Source organism: Sorex fumeus, unplaced genomic scaffold (assembly GCF_029834395.1).
Source record: "Sorex fumeus unplaced genomic scaffold, SorFum_2.1 ptg000015l, whole genome shotgun sequence".
Taxonomy (NCBI): domain Eukaryota; kingdom Metazoa; phylum Chordata; class Mammalia; order Eulipotyphla; family Soricidae; genus Sorex; species Sorex fumeus.
This window is the reverse complement of record NW_026606072.1, coordinates 5,014,233-5,042,003: the sequence shown is the minus strand read 5'-3', so window position 1 is coordinate 5,042,003 and position 27,771 is coordinate 5,014,233. Positions and strand designations below refer to the sequence as shown.

The 27,771-nt window shown below is 40.4% G+C and overlaps 1 protein-coding gene across 2 annotated transcripts in view; it reads right to left on the bottom strand.

The window, feature by feature from the left end:
- WDR70 (WD repeat domain 70) overlaps positions 1-27,771 on the bottom strand; it is a 308,613-nt gene that overhangs the window by 212,859 nt on the left and 67,983 nt on the right. For both annotated transcript variants that reach the window (XM_056112067.1, XM_056112068.1), the window contains exon 8: positions 14,598-14,751. In XM_056112067.1, coding sequence (XP_055968042.1) covers positions 14,598-14,751 — 154 coding nt within the window. The remainder of the gene's footprint in view (positions 1-14,597; positions 14,752-27,771) is intronic.

Sequence of the window (27,771 nt, the reverse complement as noted above, 5' to 3'; positions counted from 1 at the left end):
AAATTGTGTGAGCACCATAGCAAGGCACGCTCTCAACAATGCCCTGCCATCTCACCCACCCAGGCAGGTCTTCCAGGCACACCCCAAAAAAGCAAAAAGCAGGTCTTTTACTGATAATCACTAGTTCGAGTTTAAACAGCATCTTAGGAAATAAAGGCTACTTTTTAAAGAACCAAAAAAATGATCCCAGGTACAGAGGACATTAAGATAAACAGAACATCTGGTCCTTTCATGCTTTGTACCCAGAATATGAACACAAATAGTAGTTTAACTGAGAGAGAAAAAAAAAATCCGAAAGACTTAATGCAGTTTCTAGCTAGTAAAGGCAGGCACATGACAAAGGCAATGGGAATGTTAAGTACCCTTTTATTAAAACAGTGACCAAAATTAGACATAACAAAAATGAAGTTCAACTAAGGATTCTTATATAGATCTAAACAGTGGAAAACTTTTAGAGTGATACCGACTAAAGAATAGAGACTAAAACATATTTTTATCAAATAAACAAATTTTCTCTCCTTTATCTAAACAGGAGAAGATGCTACTGGACATAAGGGAAATCCCTTACTTAATTTAACAGTTTAAATTGGAAAGAGCCTAAATCAAAGAATCATCTACTGGGCTCTCTTAATATGCTGATTTGTATGAAGAAAGATGATTGGTACCTGACCGGTTTCCTGGTGAGCACGCGCAGTCACACAGTCACACAGTCACACAGTCACACACACACACACACACACACACATACACACACAAAGAGAGAGAGAGAGAGAGAGAGAAACGAGGAATAAGAAGAGGGGAAAGAGGTTCTGAGAAGGAAATTGAGAGAGAAAGAAGCAATGAGAGAGAAAAGTACACTAATCTGTATATATATAGTCTTGTGGTTGTCCCTATGACTTCACATACACAACCTTATGTATGAGGCCCCCAAATTCCCACAGCAACACAGCAGATAAATATGTGTGAGCACCAGAGCAAGGCATGTTGCCCGTTGCAATGAATATTACTGATGGTTATAGAATGAGGGGAGGTTCTGTGGTCCAGAATGAAAGTTCCCACATATTTAGCACAGTGGGTATATCACACAGAAAGGCAACTCCTGTGAAAAGATAAAACAGAGAATAAATACGCCATGCACTTGGATCCCAAAGTTCCTCCTAATCAGAGTTCAGTCACAGGCTTTCGTGAATCACCATTTTGTTTTGATTATCAGCAAAATTTTGTATGAGTACATTCTGCTGGAGAAAATATTCATAGCTCTAATTTGAAAGTAAGCAAAGTCTCTAATGAGCCGGATAGTAGTAAGCATTTGGGCGTTGCTGCAACTACTCATCTCTCCCAGAGGAATGCAAAAGCAATCATGGATGAGATTAAATGAGTAGTTATAGCTGTGCTCCAATAAAACTTTTGTTTAACGGGTGGCATAATTTGGGCCCATGGGCCATCCACTGCTTCCCTTTATCCCATTGAAATCTATCAGACTCTGATCATTTTCTTCTGTGAATCAAGAACTCCAAAGTCAAGTTCTGCTAATTCCTTAACAATTTCAAAATCCACTTGAACATACTGAAGAGAGAAATCTCATCTAGTCAACTACAATCAGCTCTTCCAAGATATTTCTGAAACCCTAATCATAGCAAATTCTGCCATTACCATGAATAATTCCATTTTTGTTATCATGCACTTCCAATATTTATCACCTGATATGTTCTAGACTCTAGATACCATGCTCTACTGGTGGAAGGATGGGTGCTGGAACATTGTATGAATGAAACCTGATCACGAAAGCTTTGTAACTATGTATCTCATAGTGATTCAATTTTTTTGTAAAAAAAAAAGGGGGAAAGAAAAAGAAAATAAGTACCATGTTCTGGTCACATAAATCTCCTACTTCTTTAGCTTTTTTTTTCTTTTTTTGCTGTTTGCTTTTTTTAATTTCTGGTATTCTAAATTTCAAGCATTCTCTCAGTAACTCCCTGGATATCCTTTTTGCTCTAGTTGAAACAAATAACTTTTATACTGAAATAACTCCTCCCCTCATCATTATCTTTCATTCAAACACCCAAGCCCCTGAATAATACTTGAGAATATTGTATGACTATGTACAATGATTATCTCTGCAAATTTATATATTTGTAGTCTTTAATGCTCCTAAAATTCTTCAGTAATTTTTCTGTTACAACCCTTAATGGTTATATGAAGTCTTAATATCTACTGAAAACTTCCTCCCAACATTTCCCAGCATTAAACTAGCAATGAACCTGAAGATGGAGATGCTCTCTATTTCCTATCTAAGGCACACCAAATCTAACATCTGCCTACATACCTATCCTTAGTTTTCCAGTCCCAAATTAATATACTCCACCTCTCCCTCAAACCTACCAACTACTCTTATTCTTTCTTTTTTAAGGAGGGGGAGGGAGCACATACAGTGATGCTCAGGGCTTATTCCTGGCTCTGCACTCTGGGATCATTCCTGGCTGGGGTAAGTGGACCACAGCAGGTGCCAGGGATCAAACCTGCGTCAGGAAGACAAGCACCCTACCCACTGCACTAACTCTCCAGTTACTCTTTGTTCAGAGATTTGATCACTTAGTCCAATTGTTCTTTCTGGAATTACATTAGTCTTCCATAGATGTATAATGAATCACCAGAAACTGGGGGGTTCACAGCACCTCCAGTTAATCAGCTTGCAGTTCTGTTGATCTAAAGCCTGGCCACACCACTACCGGCTGGAGTCTCTGCTCAGGGTCTCTGGTAGCAATGCATTCTTTCTCGAGGCTCTAGGGAAGAATCTGTTTCCCAGCTCACTCCAGTTACTGGCAGGATCAAGTTCATTACAGTGGTGGTTCTGAGCTGCCCCATTTCCCTGTGGTCTGTCGGCGGGAGACTGCTCTCAGCACCTGAAAATTGTGCACTCTCCTTGCCACTCAGATTCCTCCAACTAGAGAGCCAGCACATGAGAATCTTTCTCATGTTGAGTCTGAATTGGACAAAAGTCCTGCCTTCAAATCTTCACAAAACAATCCATTCTTTATCTAGAGGTAAAGGTAAAGGTAAAGGCAGGCACATGACAAAGGCAAGCTTCCCAGGGCTCACCTGGCTAGGCTGAGATATGAAGTAAATGCTTCATTTTCTTGAAAAAGCCTTCAATATAACTGAATACTCTGACCTTTTGACCTTTCTGAAGTCTTAGCCAAAGAATATACACATCCTTGGCTTTCTCCCTATGGCACACTTTCAGAAGCAATTTCTTCATCTTGACATTATTTTGCCATCTGCTCAAAATTAATGAATCATCTAGTTCTGGTTCCCTTTTATAACGATTCCTCTCGATTTATCTTTCTTCTCTCATATTTTTACTGTAAACACTGAGAAGAAACCAGGCCATACCTTCAACACTGTACCTGAGAATGTACTTAGCTATTGATCCAACTTTATTACTCAAGGCCTGCTTCCATCTTCAACAAAGTCAGCAACAGAAAGTCTCCCTCAAAATCCCTCCCATACTTTAAATCTTTTTGGCAGGAAAAGCGAATTCCCTTTAAAGGGTTCATGTGATTAGACTGGATCCATTAGGGACAATCTTGCTTTCTTCTTCTTTTTTAATTGTACTGGGAAGGGGTTAGAAAGGTGGTGCCTGATCATACCGTAATATGCTCAGGGCTTACTCCTGGCTCTGGTCAGTACTCACTCCTGGCAGTCCTGGAAGACCATATGCAGTGCCAGTTTGTAAACCTGGGTCAGCCATGTGCAAAGCGAGCATCTTAACCTCTGAAGCTATCTCTTGGCCCTAATCTTACTTCCTTAAAGTCAATTGTGCCATCTATATAACCTAATCAAAAAAGCATCTCTTACTTATGATTCTCAGCCATACTGAAGGAGACAACCATGGAAGGGAGGCAACATTCTGAATTCTTCCAACAAGGACTACGGATATAACCATTCAGAAACAACATGTGCTGCACTGTCCCACTGAACAAATGAACAAATACGGTGATGGTGCTGAAAGTTGTTTCTCAATGCTGGGAGAGTGAAAGACTAACAAAAGGAGGGGAGAGGAACCAGCAGTGCTTAGCAGTAGCGCACCTGCCAAGCAAGCACCAGGCCCTTGAAGCCTCAGACTCAATCTTTGGAACCACCCACGTGCAGGAGTGTGATGTCAGTTGCTCTACTGTTTGTGATCTCTGGTACCAAAACCAAGTGCATGTGAACACTGCAACTAAGATATGCAGCACGTAGTAAGCACACACTTTGAAGAAGTGAGTACCACCAGCCAAGTGTGTACAACCTCCAGTCACTGCAGAAACAATAATAGCAACAAAAAGTGTGGGGGCAGGGCTAAAACTGGGGGGAGCGGGACATACAGATGGGGAAAAGTATGAGAATCTAGTAAGAATTAAATGTATCTGAACAAACTCATGATTTTTAATATTTTTTTACTTTTATGAATTATAGTTTAGGTAGTTAAGCCAGGGTCAAAGTATATGATATCAATATACAAGGTTATTACAATTACTATGCATTGCTTAGTAACAAAGTTATACACACACACACACACACACACACACACACACACACACACACACGGGCCAGAATGACAGCATAGCAGGTAGGGCGTATGACTTGCATGCAGCCGACCCATGTTGGTTTCCTCTGCCCCTCTCGGAGAGCCTGACAAGCTACAGAGAGTGTTCCGCCCCACACAGCAAAGTCTGGCAAGCTACCCATGACGTATTCCATATGCCAAAAACATTAACAAGTCTCACAATGGAGACATTACTGGTGCCCACTCAAGCAAAAATCTATGAACAAAGGGAGGTCAGTAGACAGTGGATAGACACACACATACACATTTACACAAAGCTTTTATACATTTTGATTGGGGGGTAATTAATATCTCCTCCAGAGCTCTACCCTCTGAAATAGTTCAGAAGCAATGACACTTCAACAGCAATGAATAAATTCATCGGTCAGTTCCTGATATAAGGATCCAGGATCACTGGAGAAATGGGTAACATCATAACAAAAGTAAAAATGAGACTGGAACATTTTGTTGTACAAGAACAGAAGAAAGTATCCCCAAAATGATGGGAAGAGAGCAAAAGGACATAAACCAGAGTCAGTAGTTTTTATTACCTAGAAACTTGATGAAAACACAATGTACTCTAAGTCCTTGAACTCCTTTTTGGTTTATATTTGTGGTTGCAACATCAGCTAAGACTGCTTAAGGAAACAAAATATACCTAGAATTCACAATTTTTAATACTTTACTACTTAGACAACAGCAATTACCATTAAAAGTACATGACTAATATATTTGATCTCCAAATAATAAGGCCCTTTTTCGGTGTTGATAAGATATCAGAATAATTGCATGTACTACTCAAATATAAATAAAACATTTAAAACCACTTTTCCTGAGTTTCCTTAAGAAACTTACAATTTCCATAATTAAAGTCTCTCCTGGGAAGGTCACCCACTGAAAGGCGCACACAGTCTGGGTCTCTTCACCTAATTTGTCCCACTTTAATCATACAATTAAAACATAAATGGTACTTGGTCAGAATGACAGCAGGTAGGGTGTTTGCCCTGTATGCAGCTGCCCTAAATTCAATCCCCAATCCCCAGTATTCCATTTGCCCCCCACCCCCACCCCAACACTGCCAGGAGTGATTCCAAGTGCAGAGATAGGAGTAACCCCCTGAGTATCACTAGGTGTGGTCCAAAAATAAAAACAAACAAAAAAAGGTACAGGCTTATGCTAAGGTTGAAAGAAAAGAGTTGAAGATAATTCAGAGGGAATATGCTTAATTATGTCAACTCCAAATGGATTTATAATAGAAAGCTTATTATATGAAATTGATTATAAGACTTTTACCTTAGGCATCATGATAATATTTTTAATTTAACTTAAAACTTATTACATGGAGCTTTGATATACAGGAATAGTTCTTATGAGAGATTGAAAACTTCATAATCATATGTTTTCCTTAACGGAAAGTAAGGAACTTGTCTTGGAAGTGGCTGCTTGAGCCACGACTCTAGTTTGAGTCCCAGCACCATTTACAGTACCCTAAGCACTGCTAGGGGCCACTCCTGAACACAGAAATAGTAATTAATCTCTCCACAGTGCATTTTACTGTAATAGGTAATAGGAAAAAATATTTCTGTACCACTACAAATATACATTTTTTTAGTGAAGCAATATAATTTTATTTAGGAATTATGAGAGGAAAAAGTTCCTTGAGGGAAGAGAAAGTAACACCCCAAGCTGGGACTTGGGCAATTCCAATGGCATGCATCTATAAGTATACTTTTAAAAACACACACACAGGGCCAGAGCTCTAGTACAGCAAGTACGGTGTTTGCCTTGCACATGGCTGACCTAGGTTTTATCCCCAGCACTCCATATGATGTGCCACATGATGCCAGTAGTAATTCCTAAGTGCAGAGCCAGGAGTAACCCCTTGAACATTGTTGGGTGTGGCCCATCCCCCCCAAAAAGAAAAGAAACACACACACAGACTCCAATCACAGATTTGTGTGTAAAGAAAATATGATTTAGAATACAACAAGTGGAATACAATTAGCAATAAGAAAAAATGAAATCACGCAATATAACACAACATGGATGGATCATGCTGAGTGAAATTAAAAGGAGAGGAATAGAGATAAAATGATTTCTTTCTTATGTGGCTGTAAAGAAACATAGTAGGAACAAATGGCCAAAGGCAACAGAACTGAGCTTACCACTTCCGGGAAATGATAAATGAGGGGGTGGGGCTGGGGTGAGACTGAAGCAAATGGCGGAGGGAAGTAAATATGCTATGATGTTGGGATGGTATATACATGAAACCCTATCATTAATAATGTTATAGATCAAGGTGCTTAAAAAGACAAATAAAAAGACAAAAATACACACAAACATACATGACAATACTATTTAACTGCATACTTAGGGGGAAGAAAGACAGTACAGTGGGTAGGGCACTTGCCTTACATGCAGCCAACTCAGATTCAATTCCTGGCATCCCATATAGTCCTTGTCCTAATCAACCAGGAGTGATTCCTGAGTGCAGAGCCCAGAGTGAGCCCCAAGTACTGCAGGGTGTGACCAAAAAGTAAAAACAAACAAACAAACAAAAAATTTAACTTCAAACTTAGAACTGTCTGTTTATATTTGGAGTATATAATATTTAATTGTAATAGAACAGATATATTTCACTTTTTACTTTAACGTCCTGTTCATTGAATTCTTCAGTAGCGTCACAGGGTCAATAATTATAACTAGAAAAGGAGTTAAAAAGTAAAAAGGAGTGAAAGTCACAAAATATACTACTTTCAAATAATAATGCTTGCATTTCTAAAATCCATCATTCAAACTAAAACCTACAGTTAAGGAATCAAAAGTAACATCTACTAGACAAAGTCCTTTGTTGCTGCTTCTAGGAAATGGAAAGAATACATGGTAATCATAATGTTATAATCAAGATAGAAATAACAACAAAGGGGCAAGGGAGGGACAGATGATATACAGTTATATAGCAGTTTTGCAATTGATAATTAACATTTTGATTTTCTCTCTTCTTTAAAAATTCGCTTATCCACCTTTACTTCCCACTCCTACTCATCTTACTACATGTACTTCAGTATATGAGATTGCAGAAACTACCAGAATCAGAACCAACTGGAGGGCTGCTGGAGCAATATTACAGAGATTATGAGCATTTGCCCTGCATGTGGCTGACCCGGGTTTGATCCTTGGCATCCCATATGGTCTCCTGAGCACTGCCAGAAGTAATTCCTGAGTGCAGAGCCAGGGGTAACCCTGAGTATTATCAGGTGTGACCCAAAAAGCAAAAACAGAAGGAAAAAAATAGAACCAAATGGATTTCTCTCTTCTTGAAATTTTCGTGGCTAAAAGCTAAATCCACAATCTTCTTAGTCATTTTATAATGTAAGATGCCCTGAATAGCAAAATACTCAAGAAGGACTAAGATTGGCTAAAACAAACTTTCTGGGGACCTGGGGAATGGCTGGCTGAAAGCACCTTAAAACTCCTGGCTTGCAAGCACTGAGGTTCTGAGCTGACTCCCGCCTGGCCCGAGAGAAGTTAGATGCCACATACAATGTGTAATCTCCAGCCCACCATGGCTAGATCTGTGTGAGCACTGCAACTCAAGTGTGTCATCTCGAGTCCGCACTGAGCTCCAAGTGTAAGCCCAGCAGCAAGGAGAGCGATCCCTTGGAGAGTAGCACAGCCAGAATAGGTCCAAGCACCACAGCTGAAGAGCATGGGCAGCCCCGAGGTTCAGGGTGAACGTCACAGACAAGTGTGCTACCCCCATTCAGGGACAATACTAGCAGCAACAAAGGAGGGGGAAAGGGAAGCTATATGTTTATTCTCTTCCTCACACTAATTTCCAAGGAAAGTTGTCTATGATAAACAAAAACTTAAAGAATAATAAAGGTAAAGGCCCTCCCGTTGATCATCGATTTGCTCGAGCGGGCCCAGTAACGTCTCCATTGGAGACTTTGTTGTTACAGTGTCTGGCATATCGAATACGTCATGGGGAGCTTGCCAGGCTCTGCCGTGCGGGCGAGATACTCTCGGTAGCTTGCCGGGCTCTCCAAATTATTCTTATTATTATTATAAGTAGATATTCTTAAAGCTTTCATTTCGATAAACCAGAGTCAAAATACAATTCTGGATTCTCAAAAGCTTCAAATAAACAGATAATAAGAGAATCAAGTTTAAAATAGGAAAAAAAAACCTGGAGTCCTATTTGCTTTATTTCCTTACCACCAAGAGTCATCAGCTCAAAGAACCTCTTCATTGGGCTGCCTAACAATGATTCTAAGGAGAGAGGGAAAAACTCGACCAGGATGAAAAAACACGACAAAAGAAACAAACTTCTCAATATCCCATTATAATATAATTGTATGTGATTTGATGTTTAAATTAGATATGAATTCTGTTCATGGATCTAATACAGACTGGACAGTCAATAAGTAAACAGAAAAAGGCATGATACTGTGATCCTCATTAAGGTTAAGAAGCACTTCTCTAGGGTTTAACAGACGCTGTTTGAAACATATTAAATTCATTTATTCCAATAAGCTGAACTAGAGCACCAAAAATAGACTACAGTCAATTCATATTATTTACAGTAATTATGGCCTGTTAAGTTCTGCAACCACCCAATTATAATACAGAATTAAGGCCTTGGAAGCCTCTGATCAAGTTTTTATCCACCAATCAATATATAACTTTGCTTGCGATGTTTGTACTAAAGGACATATTAAAAGGTAAAGGTAAAGGCCCTCCCGTTGATCGTCGATTTGCTCGAGCGGGCCCAGTAACGTCTCCATTGAAGACTTTGTTGTTACTGTGTCTGGCATATCGGATACTCTCGGTAGCTTGCCGGGCTCTCCGAGAGGGGCGGAGGAATCGAACTCGGGTCGGCCATGTTGGCCGCGTGTAAGGCAAACGCCCTACCCGCTGTGCTATCGCTCCAGCCCAAAGGACATATTACTTAACACTTTTTCTTGAGTCATTAATGGTGAACTCACAGCCCACTGCACCGTAACTCCTGACTGAACACAGCTTATGAGCACAAACATTCTCTCTGCAAGACCCATCAGAGCCTTCATGCACTCTGGATAGTACCATTGCATCACTGGTAACTCACTGGACACTCAGCCACACTTCGGAGCCATTTAAACAGAAACACTGGGCAGGGGACCTGGCTTCAGATCATACTGCAGCATATGCCTGGTGTGTAAAGGCACCAGATTCAATTCCTGGAACTGTATGATCTTCTAAGCACCATGACAGTGGCTCTAAGCAGTAATACCAGGAGTGAACCCAGAACACTCTGAGCACAGAGTAGGGAAAAAAAAATTTAATTAAAAAAAATTAATAAAAGGCCAAAACCACCAACACAAAACACCAAAGAAAACAGAATGACTGGTCTGGATATAGTAGATTTCCAGATATCTATAGATAGTAGAGCAGATTGTGCATTTTCCTAGCACACGGCTCACCTGGGTTCAGTCCCCAGCACCTGGAGAATATGGTCCCCCAAGATGGCCCCAAGTGATCCCTGAGCAAAGCAAAGCCAAGAGTAAGCCCTTAGCACTTCCAAGTGTGGAGATTTGTTCTAGGACATAAATCGCTACTCTATTGATGCTACCAATGGCCATGTGATTCATTGTGGCCAGCAGAATGTTCGTTTTATGGGTATGATTATAAGCGAAGCTTGAAAAGTACTTCCAGAGCTGAGGTTTCTTTTTGTGTTTCTACCATGACCATAAAAAATACATGTCCTCAGGTAGTCTACTTATGTATAAAAATAAAGACACAGGGAACATATCTAGATTCTGTCTGTAGCCTAAAGCCAAACCCAGTCAAGAGAAACCAAGTCACAGATATGTTAGCAATTATAAATGAGCCACTAAGTCGTAAAGCATTGTTGTGGTTATAGTTAAATATACACTCATTAAAAATACCACTATCCCACTAAAATCTTCACATAAAAAAGTCTATATGACTGGCTTATTAATCTAAGTTTTGATAATTCTATTTGCCTTTGTCTAACAAAAAACATGAAGTAAATTTGTTTGTGCCTGCTATTGGGAAGACTGGGGTGGTGGGTGGGAAACTGGGGACGTTGGTGGAGGGGAGGTCACACTGGTGTGGAACTGGTAATGAGACTGGTGTTGGATCAGAAAATGCCTGCAGCAACTGTATTATAAATAACTTGGCATATCATAGGGTTATAATAAAAATATTTTTTAAGAAAGATTTATATGAGATCTACTTTCCTTCTTCTCCTTAGTCTAGAGTAGATCTGTGGTAAATTGGGCTTCCTAGGATGATTATATCCTTATCTGCCACCCATGTAATCACTTTCTTACAATGTGATCTTGCCTCTTGCCCACAGAATAAGGGAGTCTTTCCTCTCTCCTTTATTTATTTATTTTTATTTATTTATTTCCTCTCGACTATTTATTTACTTTTCTCTAAATTTTCAGGGTACCTTAAATATCCTTAAACATCCAACCCGCACGGCAGAGCCTGGCAAGCTATCCGTGGTCTATGCCAAATAGACCAAATTGATATGCCAAATCCAGTAATAAATGGATCTCATTTCCCTAACCCTGAATATGCAGAGTCGAGAAGGATATGGAAGGAGAGGCTGATAAAACACCAAGGCAGACATAGGCTGCCAAAACGCAGAAAAACAAAAATGATTGTCTGTACTTTTAATGCTCGTACGCTGGCATCTGCTACATCCATTGAAGACCTTATGGTACAAGTGCGAAAGATCAAGTACGACATCATTGGTCTGACCGAAACGAGAAGACATCAATCCCATCATGCTGTTTTCGACACTGGAGAAGAACTGTTCCTTGGAACATGTGATAAAAGAGGCGTTGGTGGTGTCGGTATCCTTGTCAACACAAACTTAGTCATGAGCATTGATTCATTTGAATGCCTAACAACCCGAATCGGACGATTACACTTGAATAAATGTGGCTCACTACCGGCAGTTTCTATCTTTGTTGTCTATGCACCAACATCCAGTTATGGTGAAAGAGAAACTGAGAAATTCTACATGGAGCTGGAGAAATTCTATAAAGAAGATCACACCTTCTACAAGATCATTGTCGGTGATTTTAATGCCAAGATAGGACCAAGAAGATCAGTCGATGAACTCCACATCGGAACCCATGGCCTGGAATGGAACGAACAGGGTGACAGACTGTCTGAGTTCATCATGTCAACCAAAACCTTCCATGGTAACTCACAATTCCAAAAGGCTGAATCTAAACGTTGGATATGGGAGTCTCCCGATGGACGGTTCCACAATGAAATAGACCACATCATATTCAATCGGCGGTTTTGCCTAACCGATGTTGCTGTTGTCCCAAAATTCCAAACGGGATCAGACCACCGTCTTCTTCGTGCAAAATTCTACCTCACAGAACGAGGAGAAAAGAATGCAAGGTTTAAGAAGAGGACTCCCAGAACAACCACCAACTGGGAACTCTTTGGCTCTGTTGCGGCAACATGGGAAGATGCCATCATTGACAACATTGATGAGGAATACGATCGAATGATTCAGCACCTCCATGATTGTGCAAGGAATGCCAAGAGAGAGATAACCACAAAAAACCGTCTTTCTTCGAACACTCTTGAACTTATTCGCCAACGTGGTTTGGCACGTGCCTCAGGCAACCACAAGCAAACGTCCGAACTGGCAAAACAGTGCAGAGAAGCCATCAAGGATGACCTCAAAAACAGGAGAGCAGCAGTACCGGTAGATGCAGCAGAAGCTGGGAAAAACATTCGTAATGCCCGCCTGTCCTTCACCAACTACAAAACCAAGATGACTGCCCTCCGACATCATGATGGATCTATCACATCTTCCAGAAGGGCAATGGAGAAAATTATTCATGACTTCTACTCAGATCTCTTTAATAGCCACATCCACTTGCCCACATACCACATACCACATGATGGATATGTCGTTCCCAATGTTCTCCCTTCCGAAATCCAACATGCCATCTCGTCGGTAAAGAAACAAAGAGCACCTGGCCCAGACAAGATCAGACCTGAACACCCGAAGAACTTACGATCAGTACTCATCAATACATTGGCTCGACTCTTCACACGCTACCTGTCTGAATGCAAGGTTCCATCCCAATGGAAAACCAGCAAGACTGTACTACTATACAAGAAAGGAGACATCCATGACATTGGCAACTATCGCCCAATCTGCCTATTGTCTGTCATCTACAAACTATTCACTCGAGTCATCCTGAATAGGATTAGCAGAACACTAGATGAAGGACAACCATGTGAACAAGCTGGAAAGAACACTAGATGAAGGACAACCATGTGAACAAGCTGGATTCCGAAAAGGATTCAGTACCATCGACCATATCCACACAATAACCAAGCTCATTGAGGTATCTCGGGAGTTCAAGATGCCACTCTGTCTAACGTTCATTGATTTAAAGAAGGCCTTTGATTCTGTTGAGACGGAAGCGGTCATGGAAGCCCTAGCCAATCAGGGCGTACAAACTCAATACATCAGGATCCTTCGTGAGCTCTATTGCGGATTCACTACCAAGATCTCACCATTCTACAAAGAAGTAATCATCCATATCAAGAGAGGGGTTCGGCAGGGTGATACCATTTCACCAAAACTCTTCAATGCCACCCTCGAGAACATCATGCGACGACTGGAATGGGAAAACATGGGAGTGAAGATAGATAGTCGGCAACTACACCACCTCCGCTTTGCTGATGACATCGTTCTAATAACACTAAACATCAACCAAGCGGCACAAATGCTGAACGACTTTGACCGTGAATGTGGAAAGGTCGGACTACAGCTGAATCTTACGAAGACAATGTTTATGAGAAACAGCCTTGTTCCTGACGCTCCATTCGCTCTCAACGGAACCACTATCTCCGAATGCAACAGTTATATATACCTAGGTCGAGAAATCAACATGATGAATGACCTGGCACCTGAGTTGCGCAGGAGGAAGAGAACGGCTTGGAATGCCTTCAAGAGCATTGAAGAAATAACTAAAAGGACAAAGAACCTCCAGCTACGAGCACATCTCTTTGATTCCACTATTCTTCCTGCATTAACATATGCCTCAGAGACCTGGACCCTACGAAAACAGGATGAGAACACTATTCGGGTCTCTCAAAGAGGAATCGAAAGAACTATGCTTGGAATATCACGATTCACTCAAATGAGAGATAGAATCCGGAGTTCTGATCTTCGTCAACGCTCAAGAATCAGGGACGCTGTCTCATTTGCCAAGACATCAAAAATCAGATGGGCTGGACACGTAATGAGGTTTACAGACAACCGCTGGACTAGAGCCATTAATGATTGGATTCCACGAGACATAAAAAGATCACGTGGACGCCCACCTATAAGATGGTCAGACTTCTTCGTCAAGACCCTAAATGATCGGTTTGAGGCTCTACATGTTCCTAAAACGAACAGATACCATTGGGCTACACTAGCACGCAACCGGGATGAATGGAGACGTTACTGGCACCCGCTCGAATAAATCGATGAATAACGGGGATTAAGTGATTAAGTGATAAGTGATTCCTCTCTCCTCAGATTCCCATTGGCTCCAGGAGGCTGTGGAAAACCTGAGGCCACACCTTGAGAAAACTGAAGTCTCCATATTCATCTTCACAAGCAAGTCAACAAGCAAGAAGTCAAATCCAATTAAGTCCACCACACAGTGAGAAAGCCCAGACTAGACATGTGGAAAGGAAGTGGGATAAAGAAAGGAACATCATGGGAAAGAACAATGACTGTAAACCATCGATTAAGGCCAATTTGAACCCTATAGTCATTTAAGTGCCCCCGTTGACACCATATGAAATAAAAGAACTTCCTCATATTCACAGAATTATAAAATATAAATTTTGAAAATAGGATGCTAACTTTGGGATGAATTATGGCAACTCAGACAAGTTGTTAACACACATAGATGAGCAATCAATTAATTCAACTTGCTAAAAAATTCTACCTGATGTTACTTACCTTGGTATTGGCCATGTCCACAATATATTGGTCTCCCTTTATACACTCCATTACTTCAAAACCATCTCTGTCAATCACTTTGGCCTGAGAGCTTCCAGATACAACAAGAATCATGTCTCCTGTATTACTGTACTGCAGTGACTTGATCTGATGGCTGAGGAAAAGCAAAAGAAAATTATCTTGTAAAATATCTAAGCGTACAGTTCATACATTAAACATTGTGGGGGAGTGGGGGGGAGGTTATGCATGTTCATAAAATCGATAATTCTCCAAAGTCGGGAGCATTAATTGCAACTGGGCCCTCAGCACCAGTGACTATCCTGTTAGCATTTCCCACTTTTCATAACACTATTAAAAAATCTCAGCCCACCCAAATCTTCAAGTCAACCAATCCTCCCTCAACAGCTAATTCTCCTCAATCTTTGCTAATTTTTCTATATAGTGTGAGGTAGGTGTTCACCATCCTTCTTTAATATAGGGACTATCCAGCAGCATTTTTGAATAATGTATTTTTATTTTTAATTAAAGGACTGCAATTTATGAAGTCATTCATAGTTGAGTTTTAGGCATACAATGTTCCAGCTCCAGTCCCGCCAATGTGTCAACTTCTCCTCACCAGACTCACCAGTTTCCCCCACCCACCTACCCACTCACCCCTCTCCCAGCTTGCCTCCTTGACAGGCATATTTTTAAGTTTGGGTTGCTGTAGTTCGGATCTCCTGCTCCAGCATTATTTGTTAACATACATATTCCTAGGCTGGAGAGAAAACTCAAAGAGCTGATGTATAAGCCCGGCATGTGCAAGACCTGGGTTCAGCTCCCAGGTCCCTCCTCCACCTAGCAGGTGACCCTGCTTCTATCTCCTAGCACCTTTGCCTGATCATCACTGAACATGGTACCAGGCCCCTGCAGCACTACTGAAGGTGGTTTAAATAAACTGAAATGAATATTTTTTTTCAGGCCTAGAGGGTGTACAATGGCAAAAAAATGCCTGCCGTTCATGCATGATGCCTGAGTCAACCCCCAAAGTCATTCCATGTGCCAAGAGCAGTCCTGGCAGCATTGCTTTAGGGGTCATGAAGGAGCGTGCAATCTGCAGGACACAGCCAGTGTGTGCAAGCACGTTAACAATTGAGCAGTCCCAGGGAGCAGAAGGACTGAAGGTGTTAAGAGTGTTTTACCTGAACAGGTGAAAAGGTGGACCAAGCACTACAAGCAAATGTGCATGAACACAACTAAACAAGCGTGACTCCCAGCAAGCACAAGGGCAAACGCCTCAACTAACGTGTGGACCATCCCTAACGCACTGTCACAATGTCTGTGAATACCCCACCAGAGCACCACAACAGAATGTGTGAATACCCCACCCATAGCAGAGTGGGAATATCCTACCAGAGCACTACAACAGAAGGTGTGAATATGCCACCAGAGCACCACAGCATAGTGGGAATACCCCAGCAGAGCACCACAACAGAGTGGGATTACCCTACTAGAGCACCAGAGTGTGAGTACTCCACAAGTGTACCACAACAGTGTGTAAATACCCTACCAGAGCACCAGAGCAGAGTGTTGAGTAACCCACCAGACCACTACGGCAGTCTATGAATGCTGCAACCAAATACCACCAAATATCAGGTCATCACAACTACAGCAAGGAAGAGAAATAAAAAATTCTTTCCTCAAGTTAAACTGCTTTTCTCATGTTATCGAAATGAATTTAGAACAAACGTTTTTTCTGGATTCTTGATTCTACTCCATTGATCTGTATGCATATCAGCATTCTACTTCTATAGTGTTCTTTTTTGGAGAGGAGAGAGTAAAGGGGGAATAGCTGGAGCTACTCTTGTCTCAGTGTTTAGTGGGGAATATGGTTTAAAGGAATGGAGCACATGTTTTATATGCAGAAGTCCTATATTCAAGCCCCAACAATGTGTGATCTCCCAAGCACCACTGGGAGCAATCCCTTAATACTTTTATGCTTTACAGAGAGTTCATGAAATTTCTATACTAAACATTAAAAATGAACTTATTTTGCTCTGTTTAGTTTTGGGGGCCACACCTGGCTGTATCAGGGCTTACTCCTGGCTCTGTGCTCAGGGATCATATCTCACAGTACTCAAGGGACCACATGAAGAGCCCAAGATCCAACCTCAGTAAGCTGCATATAAACGAATATTGTTAGGCTGTTTTTCATAATTTCCTAAATGTAAGCAATTCTGTTACTTAAAAAAAATCTAATAAGTTATCCTTTCAAGACAATCTTGAAATAAATAAACTTGAGAAAAAAAGACAATTTTAGGCTGTTATTTAAGTTCTGGAGCGATAGCACAGCGGTAGGGCGTTTGCCTTGCACACAGCCAACATGGCCGACCTGAGTTCGATTCCTCCGCCCCTCTCGGAGAGCCCGGCAAGCTACCGAGAGTATCTCGCCCGCACGGCAGAGCCTGGCAAGCTCCCCATGACGTATTCGATATGCCAAACACAGTAACAACAAAGTCTCCAATGGAGACGTTACTGGGTCCGCTCAAGCAAATCGATGATCAATGGGAGGGCCTTTACCTTTACCTTTTTATTTAAGTTCTATTTCATTTCTTTTTTTTTTCCCTTTATTTTATTTTATTTTTTTTAAAGTTGTAGATTTACAATTTTTTGTGCTTTGGTTTCAATTATACAATGATCAGATACCCATCCCTCCACCAGTGCCCATTTTCCACCACCATGGATAATATCCCTCCCACCCCCATCCCCCCATCCCCCCTGTCTCTGTGGCAGGGCAATCCCCTGTGTTCTCTCTCTCCTTTTGGGTGTTGTGGTCTGCAAAAGAGGCGTTGAGTGGCAAACATGTTCAGTCCATAGTCTACTTTCGACATGCATCTCCCCTCCTGGGAGGATCCTCCAAACATCCTTTATTTGGTGCTCCCTTCTCTATCTGAAGTTCTATTTCATTTCTAAGTTTACAACTTCAAGACGAAGAAGTGGATATTTCAGGGAGGAAAATTATCAACTCTATAATTTTGTCTTCTGGAAAGATAATACATTGATATTTTTTAAAAGCTAAAATGTATGACTGTCTGGCTGGGGTGCACCAGAATTATTCTGCCTAGTTAGTTACAAATTCAATCAGACACTTCCTATTAAAGCTGCTTCTTTACAGAGACAATAACAATAACCAGAAAATACTGCTCAACATGTATCCTGACTGTTTACCCAATCGTGATGAAATCCTAGACTGGTTTTGAAATATTTGTTCTTCAAAAATCCATTTTCAGTACACTGATTGGGCTGGAGTGATAGCACAGCCGTAGGGTGTTTGCCTTGCACGCAGTCAGCCTGGCCGAGCCGGGTTCGATTCCTCTACCCCTCTCAGAGAGCCTGGCAAGCTACTGAGAGTATTCAATATGCCAAACACAGTAACAAGAAGTCTCACAATGGAGACGTTACTGGGCCCGCTCAAGCAAATCGATGAACAACGAGAGGACAGTGGACAGTTTGTTTGATTCAGGGTACTGATTCCAGTGATGAAGAGAAAGTAAAGGAAGATCTAAGTGGGCTTTAGTAGAATGAATGACAACAACATGACCTATTGCACCACAATTGCAACAAAATGTCCTGGTTACGGAGAAAATGAAGTTTTCAAACCACAAATGCCCAGGATAGAGAGATCTAGAAAAATCAAAGAGGAATGCCACCCAAGCCCCTTCTTTGGAAAAAAATTAAAGGCTTCTTGGCCTCAAGGTCGCCTTCCTAAAATACTGGAAAGGAGAGAATCTTCAGAAAACCTCTCTGACTTGGGCCCAAAGCAAAAGTCCAGAGATGGCACCAGTAATAGTAAGAGAGAAAATTTATGCTTGAGCAAATGTGACAGTTGTACACTGATAACTTCAAAATTTACCCTTCACTGTCTGCTCAGTAAAAACTAATGTGGGATCTTCAAAAATATTTTTCACAGAGCACAGAGCAGGACTAAGCCCTGAGCACTGCCCCAAACCCCTTTCCCCTCCCAACCCCACCCTGGCAGAAACAAAACAAAAACTAAAAACACTTAAATCAGATCCTGATAAAGCAAATTTCAAGCAGTTAATAAAGAATGAATGAAACCATAGGCTATTTGGTCCAATTTTTTATATCTAAATAATTGATAATTAGTTCAGACAGCTAACCCAAATTAAGTAAAGTATGTAAAAATAAGAGAACCAGTTAGTCACAGGACATATTTTTGTTCACAGTACTCCCATTTGGAGGGAAACTGAGTTTTCTTCACTGGCCCTTAAAGTTCAAGTAATATAAGTGAACATTTTTTTGGTGAGGAATCATTTTCACTCCCAGAGAGAAATCAAAATCTAAAAAAACGGAAAAATTTAAGTTGACAAGTGGAAACAGTCTATGGGTTCCATTTACCCAGCTACTGCTCTATCAAATGACTCGAGTTACTTTCAAAGGGAACTACCAAATCTCAGTGAGACCTCATTAATACTCACTTTTCTTTTTAGCGTAAAAGAAAACTTTACTTTCCCCACACTGTCTCGTAAGTTCTTCATGTGCTCTCTTTGTCACCAATAAAATGAAATGTTCAGTATCAAGCTGACCATTCTGTCCCACTTTTCTCTTAATTCTGTTGACCACAGAGTTAAAAAGGACAAGATTGAGCCATTAGACACAGTAGTAAGGAGAATTAAAGAGGTTTTTCAAGGGGAAGAACATCTGCTCCTCAAATTCCTGCCTAAACACTAAGATTCCGATCAAAGAGAAGGGAGGGAAAGCCAATCTGACAGTAAACTAGAGTCAGGAGGAAGTGACTGTTCTCTCAGGGAGGAACTGTGACACCGGGGAAGGCTTAGTGACATTGCACAATTCTCTCTGTGAAGTTATTCACGGGGCAAGTGGGAGTGCATGAGTGTAAGTGGAGGGGAGTGGGAAGGTGAAGATTGAGGATCCTTTTAAGTAGTTTTTGCTCAGCTAGCAAAACAAGCTGGGACATGTAGGACAGATAAACACAGCTGTTTGGGGATGTCACTCGGAGCTCAGGAGCCAAGGTGTCCTGATGGAGTGAAATTTGCACCGGAATGTGAGTCAGGAGGCCCGGGATCCAAGTCCTCGCTCTGGCTGCGCGAGGATGAACAAGCCCTTTAGATTCACTAAACTCAGTCTCCCCAGTGGGAAAAAGAAATAGATGGGACAGATGTTAGCACTCAGCAGAGGTGTTTTTTAGAAACAAAGTTCATGTATCAGCTACAGACTTTGCTGAACCCTTGTTTCCTCAGCTAAAGGGAAATAAAATGTGCAGGATTGGGATGAGAACTAAAAATTATGTAAAGGGGCCAGGGAGACCATGTGAGTGGTAGAATGAATACATGTTAGCATGTTCAAGGGATTCGGTTGGACCTCCAGCACTCAATGCCCCCAAGCACCACCAGGTAATACCCTGATGGCCCCTGAGCACCATCAGTCAAGTACTGTCAGGGGTGGCCCTTATAAAAAATAAAATCTTAAGAGCCAGAGGGATAGCACAGTGAGTAGGGTGTTTGCCTCACACACAACCAACCTAGGTTTGATCCTCAACATCCCGTATAGTACCCTGAGCACTGCCAGGAGTGGTTCCTGAACACAGAGTCAGCAGTAAGCACTAAGCATCAAGGGTGTGACCAAAAAAACAAAATAATAAATAAATATGATAATTTACAACATTTAAAGGATCTAACATAGTACCTGAAACACATATTGCTATTACTATTACTAATCATTTCCAAGGTCTATAAAATTATTTGAGGGGTATAATAAAATTTTAGCACCCGACTATTGGATTATAGTTCTAAACATTTTAGGCTTAATAGGGGGCTGTCCTTTCTCCTCCTGCAGAGAGCTTAGGTTAATTGAATTACACCCACTCTAGTGCTCCTGGGGGCACTCCCAATCTTCCCTGTTTATCTTTAATATCTCCTTTGTGCTCTTTCTCTATCTGTTAGTCAGAATTATCTCCAAGTCACACGTGGGAACTTGTAAAGTCAAACCTTCTGATAGCTCTGGATTTTTGTATATGCGAGTAAAATATTGCTTTTCTCTTTCCTTTCTCTTTCCCTTGCATATTTTCAGTTTAGAGCAATGTCCTTTTTTGTATAGACACAAGAAGACAGTTAATGCTATGTTTTTATAATATGGAAGTTACCTGACTCCAAAGAGTATTTACCCCTGCATATCTATCATATTTACATGACTTAAGCCTCAGTTGCCTTTAGATTGACTGTCGTTCCTTACACACAAAAAGTTGGGTGTGGGGCTGGAGCAATAGCACAGCAGGTAGGGTGTCTGCCTTGTATGCTGCCAACCTGGGTTCAATTCCCAGCATCCCATATGGTCCCCTGAGCACTGCCAGGAGTGACTCCTGAGTGCAAAGCCAGGAGTAACCCTTGAGCATTGCCAGGTGTGAACCAAAAAGCAAAAAAATAAAAATAAAAATAAATTAATTTAAAAAAATGTTGGGTCTTCAGAAGGACTTGGATGGAGCCGGGACAAACTGTAAGCTACTCTGGCTTCGACATGGGTCAGCCTAAGGGCCATAAGAAGTACGGTAAGTTAAAAGCATGGTCACAGAACAAACTCTGATTTATGACCCAAAAAGTAGTAACTGAATAAGGACCCTATTGGGGTTACAAAAAACTAACCTAGCCTGAGGACTGTAGTCTGGGAAATATAGCGAGATGTCCGTCCCCAGGAGAAGCCTCCCTTTACCATGAGACCAAAGAGACCATTTTAAGCTTAATCTAAAGTATAGACTTACCTCTCACTGTGTTTAGACAAAATGACTAGAAATACATTAAGAAGTTAATTTAATATGATTGTTTAAATGGATTACCAGTAAAGGAAAGAAGAAAGCAATATGCCCCTAGATGGAATTCTGCCCCAGGGTGGATCTCCTAGAAGGAATCTAGAGTGCTGGAACCCCAACATGAAATTCCATCCTTTGGTGGATCTCCTAAAAGAAGTTGCCCTGAAGGAGGGACTTTATAACTGTTCACTGCTTATGTTAATGTCCAACCACACCTATTTGTAACTGCTGTCCCCCAACCTTTCAACGATTTCTCTACAATAATCCTGATTGATTTGAATAAACTGCCACTGGTTACCAGCCTGTGAACACATTTCTTCATCCATTAGCTAGAAGGACAGTCATCAGCACCAAACACACCAGGGACTCCTATTACCACAGAATGGTGACTCAGACACCCCACTATAATGAATACTTTTGAAGTGGATACAATGAAGATTTCAAATTTATTCCAAATTAGTAGAAGTTTAATACACATTTTCATTACTACTACAAAATACGACAGAGAAATGTTCCTATGTCTTTTCTGATTTTCTGCACCCCTTCAAAAAAAATTCAAAACCGCAAATACTATGTACTATAGAACTACTATACTCTAGGAGGGAAAGCAGTAACAATGAGGAAAAAATATACTTTAATATTTGCATGTCACCTTCCTGCAGTATTTAAGTAGACAGTCTATGCCTTCCAGTTATGCAATATATTATCTGTAGGGGAGGGGAGCATTGTTCAGAAAGAAAAGTGAGTCAAAAAGTCAAACATTAAGTTAAAAGGCACATGCATACAAATATTTGTTTCAGCACTGTTTACTATAGCCAAGATTTGAAAGCAACCCAAATACCCACCCAACAACATATGACTAGATAAAGCAGTTGTAGTATATACACCCAATGGAATACTATAAGAAAAGATAAATTCAGCTGTAAGAAAAGATAAATTTTTGCATTTTACTACAATGTGGAGGGAACCAGAGGGGATTATTTTAAAGAAAATAAGTCAGACCGAGTTAGACAAACACTAGATGATTTAATTCATATGTGATATATAAAAAAACAAAACGAGGCCAAAATCAAACAAACCCTCTGCCAAGAAGAATGAATCACTGCCACGGGAGTGAGGTGGATGAGAATGGTGCCCTAAACAGTGGAAGAGGAACACTGGCATGGTGAGGGGATGGGTACAATGTGATACCAATGTACACGAGACCTAAAAACACATACACTTTACTCTTATAAATACCTCAATTAAAAAAAAAACGGAGAAAAAAACAACTGTTAAGAGAGTACCAGGGTATCAGGAAACACTACTTAATCCATGCCAAAGTAAATCTTCTGCTATTTCAATATTCTATCATATATTTTTAATTTAAGAATAGATGTCTAGGGCCAGAAAGAGAGTTCAACAGGCTGGAGTATGTGCTTTGCATGCAGAAGGCCCAGGTTCAATCCATAGTACTACATGATTCCCCTAAGCCAAGCCAGGATAAGCCCTGAGCCCTAAGCTAGGAATGTTCTTTACTCATCACCGGAAGTGCCCCTCCACCAAAACAAGAAAAAGAAAAAGGTGAGAGCTTCTCATTGAAAAATTAGTTGAAAATACACTGTCAACTAGTTTAAATGTACTAATAGCTACCAAGCTAGAACTTTAAAAAATGATCTCTGTATCTGTCAAACTAAACAAAAGTCACTGAAAATTTCTATCTAGGATTATATATGATTTATTATAACCCCCCTTTTATTAAAATGTACATTCCTATTTAAAAATACAATAAAAGTGTTAGATTCAGTCTACCCATTAGGGATTTGATACTGACTCCTAAACCCTAGAAATGAAAAATCATCTCCTAAGAGATGACCATCACCCTCTGAAAGATCCTTTGAACATTGCCAACCTTTCTAGAAGAGAGAGTTCTTTGATGTGGGCCACTAAGTCAGCATAGAAACAACTGCTCTTCCTCCTTTTACAAACTGGAGAATATAAATGAAAATTTTACACACTACAGACTTGTGAACAGTCACTCAAGAAAATAAATATATTTTGTCAATAAATGAGACACATAAGATAGTGTAGAAAGAATATAAATATGGGATCCTTCAAACTTAAAAACACTTTGCAAACAAGGACAGGATTTACTGCAGAATACTCAAAGGGGATTTTTTTAGATAAGAAAATGTTTTATATCCTGACGAGGTAGTGCTGCTATATACATTTTTCAAAACTCGTAGAACTGAATACTAAAAAAGAACTACTTTGACTACATTTTATAAATGCAACTTTTTAAAAGTTTGCTATCAGCAAAAAGGAACTGAAAATAGCAAGAAATTAGCAAAGTGAACTGGCCTAAGATATTTTCATAAACTGCAGGGAATGAAAGGGTGAGAATAAGATTGGGGGGGGGGAGAAAATGGAAGAAGAGATACAATAGCATCAAAACTAGAAACCAGTACAACTAAAAGGGGAAATCAAGACAGATGACAATCTAAATAGCAGTCTGGGTAAATCTAATCTTATACTAACAACTCAATAATGAGAAGTAATACTTGAAAGATAGGAGAGATAGCAACTTATAAGACTTTGTACACTACAATTCTTCCGTGTTAAACTAATACTAAAATTTAAAAAAAAGAAACCAACTTATATTTACTGAGTGCCTGACTAAATATCAGACACTGTGCCCTGTACTTGCATTCATGATTTCACTGTTAATCATTATTACAAACCACATAAATGGGTATCATTAACACTACCTACAGTCAGGGACCAAAGGCCAAAGCCATTAACTGGACTAGAAAATGAACTCATCAAGATAATTCAAATTCATGTTTATCTAACTCTAAACCCACATTCTTACCTATCATGCACAGTGACTTAACAGTGCTAGTTTTTTGGGTTTTTTATTTTTTTGGCTTTTTGGGTCACACCCGGCGATGCTCAGGGGTTATTCCTGGCTCTGCACTCAGGAATTACTCCTGGTAGTGCTCAAGGGACCACACGAGATGCCAAGGATCGAACCTGAGTAGGCCGCATGCAAGGCAAGCGCCCCCACTGCTGTCCTATGGCTCCAGGCCCCAGATACTTAGTTGTGAGACTGAATTTACATGTCTACTACATGAAAGAAAGAGGGGGAGAGGAGTACTTCAACAAATTCTGGTAAAGTAATAAAAACTTACCCCAAATCTACCCTAACCAAGAATTATGACACAAGCTTACCTAAATTATCAGAGATGATACATATTGTGTATAATGGCTAGAACACTAACTTCATTCATTTTGAGTCTAGTAATAGAATTTTTCTTTGAAATTTCTGAATCTAGTTTTCATGAAATACTAGAGTATTGGTATTGAATTGTTAATTTTTTCTTTGAACTCTGCTCAGGGCTTACTCCAGGCAGGCTGAGGGGACCATAAGGGTGCTGAAATCAAACCCAGGTTGCCTCTGTGCAAGGCAACGTGCCCTACCCATTGTACCAACACTCCAGCCACAAGACAGTAATTCTTGTGGGTGTGGTACAATTGGTATTTACTCTTAAACTGTGAATTTATAGGTGTTTTTTTTTGGTTTGGGGAGAATTTTTGCTGTAGTTGTGTTTTTCGGGCTACACCTGGCAGTGTTTATGTGATCATATATGGTGCCAGGATTTGAACCATTGTTGCAGCCCACAGTCACCTGCAAGTTAAATGCCTTAACCTCTGTCAACCCAGCTTCGATCCCCAGCATCCCATATGGTCCTCAGAGCCCTACCAGGAGTAATACCTGACTGCAGTGCCAGGAGTAAGTCCTGAGCACTGCCAGATGTAGCCCAAAAACAGAGGGGTGGGCAGGGGGAGAGGAGGAGTAGAGATCATAAGAAGTTACTATGAACAACTCCATGCCTCTAAGACAGGGAACCTAAAAGAAATGGATGAATTTATAGACTATATAACCTCACAAGAGTCAGGAGGAAGCAGGAAATCTAAACAGACCAATCACAAGAAAGGAAACATAACAGTTTTCTCCAGGAGCAAAAGCCCTGGTCCAGATGGGTTCACTAAATATGATTAGTACAATTAGTACACAATCACTTAAATCAATACTTATTGTACAGTGATTGTCTTGCATCTGTCCAAACAACATTCTGGGATAATTGACTAAATTATCCCAGAAATTAAAACAAACACGTGGCATATAAATCCTTAATCATTAACTTGTTGATATGTTAGTAGACCAGAAAATCAGGGTAAAGGGATGTAATTTATTTTCCACAGTAAACTGTTTTGTTCTATATGTTCCATTGAGGATTTGGTATTTTTATGTCAAACTAAGGCAATCCTTGCTTCGCATGGTTCTGATATGCATGAATTTCAGCTACCATGGTTGAGATAAATACCATATTCTGACAAGATGGTTCAAATTTTAGTTACTATGGTATATTAACTGTGAGTAATTGCATAAAGTACAAACTTTGCTGCTAGCTCTTAGTTCAAATATCATTATATAAATAACAGATGTGCATCCTGACCAATGACCAATCACCACTTTTTTCAAAGACTGTTGCTGATTGGTCACTGTGCATGCGTTATTCAATTTACACATGGACAGCAAAGCGTGTAGTTATGTTGCATCCTTGTCTCCCAGTGATAGAATCCACATACCTTAAAAAATTGCAGAATCAAAGGAGGGTTATATGACATTGTCAACATTTTAAAATCTTCAATGAAATATAAATAATAATAAAAATATAAATAAAACTCTTGCTTTTTATTTATCAAAGTGGAAAACTGGCCATTAGACTCCATTAATGAGAGAATGCAATCCTGTTTAGAGTATGTCCTCAAACCAGGGACATCTGTAGCACCTGAAAAATTGTTAGAAACGCAAATGCAAAGAAGCTATAAATTTAAATAATTCAAAATTCTAAAGAGGAGGTTCAGTGCTAAACATTTTAAGCAAGATTTCAATTGTGCATTAAGTAAAGCTCCAAAATCACTTAATAAGTTAGACAATGAACAAGAGAGCGAGAGAGAGAAAGAGAGAGGGAGAGAGAGAGAGAGAAAAAGAGAGAGAGAGAGGGAGAGAGAGAGAGAGAGAGAGACTACACACCAGGGCTCCATGGGGAAATGCTGATTCCAAGACATGGGAAGGAATGTCCAAGAAGCCTACATCATGTTGTGTCAGAAAACAAGTAAGTTTTTAAAGACTAATGAGGTCATGTCAAAACTACATACTACTCAAAGATTCCCACTGGCCAAATCTGGAACAATTTAAGCATCAGAAAGAATAATGACTGCAATTGACTGAAACACATGAACATTTCAAAATCACAAATAGTGATACTCAAAAGAGAAAAGGGGAAAGAATAGGAAAACAAAACCATGCACACTGCCACAGCAACAATTCATTACCCAACATTCAAGATGAAACTAAATGTAATGACCAAGCATGGTGGTATTTTGGAATGATGTTAAGTCAATGGTTAATGAAGAAAAGTTGTTCTTTTAGAAGATACTGAAAAATGGTCCAGAGAGAGAGCACAGTGGGTAGAGGGTTTGCCATATATGCAGCTAGCCCCAGTCTGACCCCCAATCCCATATGTTTCCTGAGCACTCAGGAGTAATTCCTGAGTACAGGGCCAGGAATAATCCCTAAGTATTGTTGGGTGTGGCAGGAGGCGACTGCTGAGGAAGAAGAGAGGAGGAAGATGAGGAGGAGGAGGAGGAGGAGGAGGAGGAGGAGGAGGAGGAAGACGAGAAGACAAAATATAGATGAAATCCTATAATTAGAAAATCACTGACTTAAAATCCTCATTGAACTATTGAATCAGGTATGAGCCATCAGTGGATGCTAAACATACTGAAGGAAGAATGAGAAACTGAACAATTAGAAGATACCGAAACATCTCACACATTTTCTACCTACTGCAAGTACATATGCTCAACTTTACAACAGAGGAATTAGATGTCATCAAGTAAATCCAAGCACTGCACTGTAGCACTGTCCTCCCGTTGTTCATCAATTTGCTTGAGCGGGCCCAGTAACGTCTCCATCGTGTGGGTGAGATACTCTCGGTAGCTTGCGGGGTTCTCCGAGAGGGTGGAAGAATCAAACCCAGCTTGGCCAGCCGGCTGCGCACAAGGCAAATGCCCTACTGCTGTGCTATCGCTCCACCCCAAGTAAATCCAAGGATCAATCTAAATTATTAGTCATTAATAGTGGCATGTTAATGACTTTGTACAAAATATGCCACCTGGTATGATACAATAAGGATTATAATCAAGCTTTAAGTCAGCCATAGAAAATGCTAGAGACTGATATCAAGGGAAGTGATTTTAAAAAATTAAGAAGAGGGGCTGGAGCGATAGCACAGTGGATAG